General features: G+C 40.1%; 1 protein-coding gene across 2 annotated transcripts in view; it reads left to right on the top strand.

The window, feature by feature from the left end:
• Positions 1-2,361: 2,361 nt before the first annotated feature.
• Positions 2,362-9,375, top strand: part of LOC106514980 (myelin protein zero-like protein 2) — a 34,668-nt gene continuing 27,654 nt past the window's right edge. The window contains exons 1-2 of one of the 2 annotated variants that reach the window (XM_014004534.1): positions 2,362-2,660; positions 2,768-2,831. In XM_014004534.1, the coding sequence (XP_013859988.1) occupies positions 2,783-2,831 (49 nt within the window). In that variant the 5' untranslated portion in view covers positions 2,362-2,660; positions 2,768-2,782. Of the gene's footprint in view, positions 2,832-9,375 lie in introns of both variants that reach the window. The other variant, XM_014004533.1, reaches the window with a different exon arrangement.

Below are 9,375 nucleotides of genomic sequence, written 5' to 3'. Positions count from 1 at the left end.
ATCGGGAAATGAAATATCGCGATATTTCAGTGTATCGATATTTTCTTACACCCCTACTCACTGATGGGAACTTCTCACTCAAGAAAAAAAATTGCAGAAAGTTTTCTTAATTATGCAGATTATTTAATACATAATTGACTATTTTCACTTGTAACTGAGTAAAATGAATCTTCTGTGTTAAAAAGCCACTTTTAATCAGTAAATTCACATCTTTGTAGGCTCCTAACCATGCAAAAACAATTTACATTGTGCCTGTAACAGCAGCATCTGCAATACAAACAGCAGACTGTCTGTACTTCTAATTAATTTAGTAATGAAACAAACAGACAAGCCAAACATTGTTCTCTAAAACACCACAAAACTAGTATGAACACATATTGTCACCTGGTGTTGCTTTGATATGCAAATCCATCCCAGATTTACAGTTTAAATATAAATGCAGCAACACGATGATGTCAGAGGAGCAGCGGGCATCAAGGTGCTGCTCTGCCCCCATGTGGCTCTGCTCAGCTAAAGGCCTCAGGAACATGTGGCTCATCAGAGTTTGAACGACAGCTTTTTAAGGTGAAAATTAATCTCCAGGAGGATAAAAATGATTGTATAAAATGTATTTGTAATTTTGATATAACTTGCGGAAAGTAATCATTGACATTTACCTCTTTTAGAGTCAACCTGACTCGTGGCTGCTGCAGGTCACTAACTTTGAAAAATTCAGTCGCTTTTACAGGAAGTGATCTAAAAATCAGTCTGTAGCTGAGCCAGAGCTCCAAAATGTCTGGATTCTAACAGATTACACAAAATATTTGTTTCAAATTTTGCCATTCAAAGTCAACTCAACRTGTCTGTTAGCAAAGTATGCAATGAGCCACTGGATGGATTTTAACGAAACTCTCAGAAATCAACCCTTAGATTTTTGTCTTTGACTGATTACATTTTAAAGTTAACCCAGTTCAAGATGGTCACCTGTGCTGATCAATCTTTGCAAACACAAAACGGCTACAACCAGTTTGAGATGACATGATTTGATGTGGTAACTGAGAGTTTTACACAACACACACTGAGTGTGATGTCACATGGGATTAGTTTTGAGGTTTGCTGCAACTACAAATCTAAAACTCTTGTCTGGAGARGTTTCATTTTTATTTGTTTATAATCTTCTGACTTTATTTAATTTATTTTATGAAATTCATGAGTTTAGTTTACATGCTTGTGTTTTTCAGTTTCTCTTACTTGTCGCCTCCTTCAGTTCAGCTCCTGCTCCTCAGCAGGGGCGGTTCTAGGGGCGGGACCACAGGGGCATTGGCCCCATCTGAAATCTGATTGGCCCCCTGAAGTGCCCCTGTCCTGTCACTCATCTGTCCTTTGCCCAAGAGTGGTTGCAGTTCCACTTTCAAACAGTAGTGGCACTAATGAGTCAAATAGGAAAGTCCAGCATGAAGCAAGCTGACACAAGTCTTTTTCAATTTGAATATTCCTGCAGAAAAAAGTATTTTAACTGACAACAATGGCTGGATTTTCTCACGTGTGTTTGAGAGTATTTTATTCATGTACAGTAAAAATGCATGTAAAATTGATAAGGAAAATTTACAGTTTGAGCTGTTACAAGTGTCTCTGAACACGTGTGACTGATTAAATTTATACACCTTACAAAAAAATGGGGATTTGTGTGCAAGCATGTTGAACAAACACTTGGCCCCTCTATGAATACTGTGGCCCCTGGATGGCCCCGTACACTGAAAAATCCTAGATCCACCACTGCTCCTCAGTCCAGTCCTGCCATGCCAACTCTCACCTGATCCCATCAGTTCAGATCAGCCCCATCTGCTCTTATGGACCAGTTTGTATATAAATGTTCCTACCAAATCAGGATAGTTATGGACCTATTTCGGGGCGAGGTCCCAGATTTTACGCACGTGCATCATGCTTTTAAAAAGGTCCATTAGAACATTAAGCATTCTTTTGTCTGATCCGTGATWTTTTTTTCTCACAGGAGCTGAAAGTTTCGCTGCCACGTTGGCCTTTTGTTTTCAGTTAAYTAAAATTTAGTTTAACTGAGCTCCCCAAATCAAAACATCCCAAATTAGTGAATGCAAAGCGGCGGGCGATGAGCACTCCTTGGAGAAATGGCAGGACTTTAATTCAATAACTGAATCGAGACATTTAGATAAAAACTGGAGATGTTTATTTTCTTATTAAGAGATGGCTGATTMATTGAAATTATGCCATTGCTAAAAAGAAATAGCAGCAGAGAAAAAGAGAGCATCTACTTTTGGGCTCACTTTAAAATTCATTGACTCTCACAGGTTAAATCACTCATTCTCAAAYGATGAATGAACAAAGCTTAATCTGAAACACAAACTTCCCTCGTGCTGTCTATGTGGGGGGGATTAGGTTTATGGTCAGATTTGCGCAACAGCCCTTGAGCGCGCCTCCCGCAGCGGAACAGGTCTGAGGACCTGCAGGAACCCGGCAGCTTGATGATTTGAACTCGCTGAAAAAAAAAAAGGCGTCGAGGGAAAGTCTGACTTTTACTCCGCCCGAAATGATGGTGGGAGGGAGCTGAGGTGAAATGTTAGGAGACCAGAGTTYGGACGCGTCTTTGTCAAGAGAGGGAAGGTTGGAGGAGGGGACTCATCGTGACTGTTTTTTTGTTCCCTCAGGTAAAAAAAGAGGGGTCCTGAGAATCACTCAGTCGGAGGGGACTTCTATCTCTGAGTCAGTTTTGCCGACGAGTCTGAGAGTTGTTTGTTTTTTAACCCCTGCACAGCTGACCGGCCGTCCGATGTGCGTAAAAGGACTCTGGCTCGTCCTGTTTGGACTCGCAGCTTCAGGTGAGYACTCCAGTTTATTACGAGCGAGCGGCAAGACTTGTAGTGTTTAAACTGTTATATATAAGACAAAAAAATACGCAGTAAAATTTCTTGTTTGAGTTGGAGTTTTGCGTCTCCAACTCTTTACGCGGTGTGAAGTCCCCAGGAATGATGTTAAACCAGAACAGGAAACCCATCAGGAACCAGCAGTGATGGAGTTTTTAAAGTAAAAGAGAATCTCTGATTGCCTGTCCATTAGTGATCCTTCCTCAGGGGCTCCTAACCTCCAGCCCCTGCGCGCTGACGTGCGTCATCGGGAAGTGGAGAACTTGGCACCCGCTGGGTCATCCAAACGCTACAAACCCTTCACACAATTGGCGTCATTTCTGACAAACGTTACAGCACTTACAGGCATCGTGATGCTGGCTGTATTGTCTCAGTGTTTGTCTCCTTTCCTGTCCTTTTTAACGCGCATCCGTGCTGGTAAAGTGATCAAACTGGAGTCCACCTGCTTCCTGTTCAGAGAAGGTTATTCCTGGATATGTGAGAGGAATCAATCCGTGTTTGGCATAAACATCAGCCGCTCACCTCTTCATATCTGATGGAGCAGGTTTTATTAGCACCAACAGGTGCATCACTGGCTTCTTGTGTTGTTTAACCTTGAAGTAATCTCTGACCATCTCGTGTTAAGTGGGTTGTATTGATTGGGCATTTCCATCCACCGCCAGAGCAGCAAGCTGCTTTTGTTTACAGCCAGCATGTGCCTGCAGATCCGTCACAGAGGRTGAGACAGCTCGAGCAGCAGGATGACTAAATATTTGGATGTGGAAGGATGGATAATCAAAAAATAACGCAGGACATGCATGTCGGGGTCGATTCCAGCTCAGTGGCAGTGCAGTTCCCATGACTGTCATGTTGTAATCAGGGTCATTTTGGCCCGAAGCTTTGCTGCTTTGGTAAAAATAATCAAGCAGGGATGATGAGGCAAAAAGCACAGAGWTGTTCACTGAAAGGCTCTCCCTGGTTCCCTGCAGCTGCCATGATGTGCCTCGATCAAAGACATTTGGTTTCCATTTGGAGACTGCTGGAAAGAGTTATGACATAAACAGAATATTTTAGTCGTGCTCCTCCTTTTGCTTTGCATGTTTTTGCAGCAAGTGTTGCCCCAGTGAGAGTCCAGAACTATTCTTAAAGTTCAACAACCTCCTTTGTTGCTTATATGGAAAGACTTTCTTTTAAAGATGATCTAAACCCTGAATAGCACAATGTTTTCAAGTTTGTTTCCCTCTAACCTTCCTCAGCAACTTCAGCAAACATGCAGCAGCAGTTCTCCTTTTTTTTTTTTCAGCCCAGCCTTTGAGTTTTTTTGGGCAGGAAGCCAGCACTGTCCCTACCCACAAGTTTCCACCCAGCCCGGTTAGAAATGTGACCCAACAGAGAAAATGTACTGCGACTTAAATTATGGTGCTTCTATTTTAGGCAGGGCGGCGCAAAGAAATCTGTGAGCTGCGGAATAAAACCAAACCAGATCCTTTCTGCAGAGGGGGGCAGCTACTGCCTGGAACTCCAACAAATCATCAGCTTTTTTTATTAAACTAAAAAAAAAAAACCTTAAAAAAACTTGGGACTTAAAAAACTCTAAAGAAGATGTCTAAAACACTCATTAGGGCCATGATGTTAACGAAGGGCTGTCCTGATACCAGGTTTTCTCATACCTGTTATATGGGGCGCCAAGTGTAAATTGGAAACAAAGAAAAAAATGAGTGCACTTTCTTCACATTTAGTGCATATAAATAATTAGATTTTAATCCTTTTTGGCTAAAACAATGATGATCGTATTATACATGAATAAATTCGGTAGATATATTNAGAAGCAGAAGGTGGTTCTTAAAGAGACAGAGGCCAATTTCAAGGCGTTTAGAAGAGGAAGTGATGAGAAGATAAATTTATTTTCTATTTAAACATAAAAAGGCATTTTAATATCAACTAAAGGTGACATAGATACTTTATTATGGTATAGTATTTAAACGTATGCCTGAGAAACACATAATATTGCCCCTTTAACGAAGTTTTCATGTTGTATTTCTGGAGCCAGAGTATGTGCTTTAGAGATGTTGGGCAGTAGCATTCATCTAAAAACCCCACTTGAAAAAAGTTGTCACATTGTCACGTCACAATCAACTATTTGAATCTAAATGTATTAAAAAAACATATTGGAACATACGTGATTCAACAAAAAAATTACATTTGAAAAACAATCTAAAAGTTATTTTTTTTAACCAGTAAAACAATAATATGGAGGGAAAATACTGCAGCCACCCACTAGGGGGCGCTCCTCCTCAGTGGCTTCAACTTCCAGCTTCTGGTAAAGTCCCAAATTGTAATATACAGTATGTCAATGTTCCACACACCTGCCACTACGTTGTGACTGTTATAAGAGCAAATTTGTCTCGTGGATATTTTTGTAACAATTCCCATAAGCGAGCCCCTCGCATGCTGAAGTTAAGAACCTCTGCAAATGTTGCAAGACAAATAGGAAACTCTTATAAATGTCATTTCAGTTCGTCACCAACATTAGGAGCTRAGCTGCAGGTTTGACACTGTCTGGTTTGTGTCACATCATGGAGTAAACCAATGCTGCTGGTAGCTTTCAGGGTTTTTTTTTTTTTATTAACAACGGCCAAAGTACCTTTCACACATAATAAAAATGCGCCAATTGTTACCCAGTTTTAAATGAACAAAAATCTTATCATAGTTAGATGTCTTTTACGAATTTGTTGTTCCACATAGTCTCATCTGGGATGAGGTCAGGTCCACATGTTTTACAGACAGAGGTCAATTGAGAAGAATGTGATTTGATGACTTATTAGATTCTAAATCAATGTGGGGACAAGTGACAGCAAGAACCAAATGGATTGAGTCATGGGAGGACCTGATTCCATCTGTGGTCTAGCTGAGGAGAGTAGGCTGGGGAGGGAGGAGGAAACTATTAGAGAAATCCATTCTGTTCCGGTATTTTCCCACTCACTTGTTCTTACAAACATACAGTAGTCTCTCTTGTCTGAGCGACTAAAACACACTTCAAACCAACATTAAATCACTTTCATATCTGCGTCTCATCCAAACGCAGAGATCAGATGAAGTCCTTTTGCAAACATTCCCTTTCGTCTTCTTGTTGACTGTCATGCTGCTCGTGTCTGCACTTTAATTTGGCCTTTCCCCAAAGCAGAAACATGAAAACGGCTCCCATGCTGACATGCGCCGACCTGTCCTGACTTATGGGTTCAGCTCCTCCAGCTAGGCGCCACACGCCTTCGCTCTTGTGAACAAACGAATGCCGTTTAATCCAGCTTACCGAAGCGCTTGTTGGCGCTTCAGCTGAGCTCTGTGAGAGGTTTGCAGAACAGCGTCGGCTTCCCGCTTGTGTTTACTTGGATACAGAAGCTATCTGCCTGTCGCGGCGTCTCTAATCTTTCCTCGGTGTGAGGCTGGGATGAGAAAACACGGCTGTGGTTTTTGACACGCTGCTGACACACCTTGGAACACGCTTGGCCTTTGAGTTGAAGTTGACACAGTGGGCCTGGGAGTGTGTCGAGTTGGTGTGTTCATGTTCGGGGCGATGCCGCATCTGTTATGTGTTCCTGAGCATACCACAGTGCTTAGATCTAAAAGTAAACAGAGTTGTCGTTTATTTCTCTGTGTCTATAAAAGTCTGAGACTGGAGTAAGTGCTGCATGGTCATGGTTTGTGTTCACCTCTGTTCTGAAATAAGGCAAAACTGYTTTCTTTTGCTCTCTGCTAAAAGGTGGACGATGATGTTTTTGTCTGTGCGCTGTTTGTTTGCCTTTTCCGTCAGCAAAATACACTCAAAAAATCAGATATAATGGATTTAATAATAATTTAAAAAATGTGTTATGCATTTACTTTAAATGTGTTACCTTTACTCAATTCAGTTGAGTGGAACCAGTTGACATAATTATTTCAAATAAATCCATAATATCTGTTTTTTCAGTGTAGCTCATGAACCATTGGATAGATGTCAATGAAACTCTCAGAAAAGTACAACTGATTAACTTTTGGAGTTAATTAGAAAGGCATTACAGTCAACTGCATACATGTAAATGTATACGGATTGTCRGWAATATACARGGATTTCCCCTCATTTTGCAGGTATACAGACGTGCAGAGCAATCTCACTGATTTTTTTCTTTGTTTCCAATTTACACTTGGCGCCCCATACTATTATTAGTACAAATACATTAGTTTGAGTACAGATATAGATTACATACTGAGTTAGATACATGATGATTATAAAAACATTCCCTTTTTTGGAATCTGGTATTAAATCAAATCTGAAGTTTGTCAAAGTGACCTGAGTCTGAACGGTTGTGTCTCATTTCAGASGACTTTTACATCAGTGAGGTGGGAGCACACAGGTCGAACCAAGTATTAGTAAAGACAGTAACCTCGAGTTGTGCTGTTTAAATCTTGTAACTCCACYTCTTCAGCTGCAGAACAGGAGTCCAGTTGCTTCATCTTTGTTCTTTTAATTTTCCATGTCCTGGATGACTGAGAATCCACAGCAACATCTGACGGTAACGTTTGTGTCAGAACGTATCGATGCTGATGTTACTGGATCGATTCTTTACTTAGTTCTGCTTCTAGCATGTGTTTTTGTTCCAGAAATACATGCTGCACCAAACTTGTCCACAAGAAGCAGGCTCTAATGGTGAACTAAACGAGCATGTCAGATAGTTATTTAGTTTGATCTGATTGAAAAACAACTGCAGAATCAACATGCTAACACGAGTAGCACACTTGTTTATTTCTGTAAACAGTGAGTGAGCTGAATGTGACGTCACATCATCTTCCGCACGTTTTAGAGGTTAATGGAGGTCCCATTTAAAAAAAAAACATGTTACAGTGCAGAGTATTGAAGCACTTTGTGCTTGTAAAAATGCTGCTCAGGATGCCACTAGTAGCCACACACAGCCCGCTTAATGAGGCAGGCAGACAGACAAAATGCAGAGCAAGATCCTTTTTGTTTAATCCTGTTTGACAATGTTGCCTTTGCTTTCTGCAGTTTGCCTAAAGGCCAATTTGCAGCTTTAGTCCTCAGATGAACTTTTAAGTCCAACTCACTAATAAAACAAGATGTTCCACACGTTCAGGCTCACACATTATATTAATAATGAGGACAGGGGAGCAGCAAAAACACATAATAAAACGTCACAGCTCTAAAGGCTGCTGTCCATCAGTGTTCACAGGTTTGTTCTTAATTCTGTCGTTGTTCCACCTGACAGCTCAAATCTCCAACATTAGTTTASAGGMTTTTTTTCCCGCTTTCTCARAGTTGTGTGTGGAGTTTAATTTAATTTAATTTAATTTTATTTTTTTTGCAAATGCTGCCTGCATTTATTTTGATGTGTTTCATAGATGTTTAAATAGCCAACCAGAACAGCTACATAGTGACTGAGATGTTTTAGGGTTCATGTATCGGCTCCCTGGATGACAGAAACTAAATAAAGTTTTTAGAGTGCAGTTTGAGCTCTGCTTTCTTTGCTCCCATCCTTCACTACTTTGCCTTCACTCCTGAGTGGTTAGAGCTGCAATTTAAAGGGARAGTTCAGCTATRTTGAAGTGGGGGTCTGTGAAAAAGGTATGAAGAGTTCATATCTTAGGTAGCTCTCTGAATGACCGTGGTTTGAGGACATAATTGATTTTGATCAGATTGATGAGGAAACAACTCATCTGAGCTGGGTAAAAGCCAAAGTAAATTACCGTCTTAGGAAGCTGACATTCAGATAAAAAAATGAGTTTAAACTTTATTCTCAGTTAAGTTGCTTTAGATGTTTCAAATGGCTAAATTATTTAGGATAATTGTTAGAATCTGCAAATTGATTTTATCTGAATTAAATATGTTTTTTTTGTCACTGTGCATGCATACAGGCACATTTTGAACCTGCAGCTTTTTTGGGCTGATTTAAAACATGCATGATCAGGACTTAAGCCAGAATCTCATGCTGGTAGCTAGTTTGATAAACAACATTACAAGAAATTATTAAAATTTTGACTTGGATTCGCACCGAAATTCAGTGATGAGCTGTGAGGTTCATGGACGGTGAGGCGCTCAGTTCATCAGTCAGATTTACAAATAAATGAACCTACAGAACAACTGATTCACCATATTATTGGCAGAGGGTAATGAGGTATGTTTCATATCAGTGTTCTTTACACAAACTGCAGCTCATTTGATGCACATATAATTAAAACAAAGTTGTTATTATGTCCTACCTTCACTTATAAATGAAGTCCAAGCACTGCTCACAAAATTATATCTGGGTCCAGATACTGACACAAGTTGAAATAAGGCAGGATGAAAAAAAGTTTCTTTCAAGACTCTGACTCCCCTGCAGCGACTCTAATGAAACTGTACTTACGACACATTTTAAAAGGGGCAATATCATTTAAAATCAACTTTTTTGAGTTTTATATCATGTTATAATGTTATACTCTCATAAAAAACATGCCCAAAACCTTGCTTTGACTCATTCATGCATGTTTG

This window comes from Austrofundulus limnaeus, unplaced genomic scaffold (assembly GCF_001266775.1).
Source record: "Austrofundulus limnaeus strain Quisiro unplaced genomic scaffold, Austrofundulus_limnaeus-1.0 Scaffold25, whole genome shotgun sequence".
NCBI classification, from domain to species: Eukaryota; Metazoa; Chordata; class Actinopteri; order Cyprinodontiformes; family Rivulidae; genus Austrofundulus; species Austrofundulus limnaeus.
The sequence above is the reverse complement of the archived record's forward strand: the minus strand, read 5'-3'. Positions and strand labels throughout refer to the sequence as shown.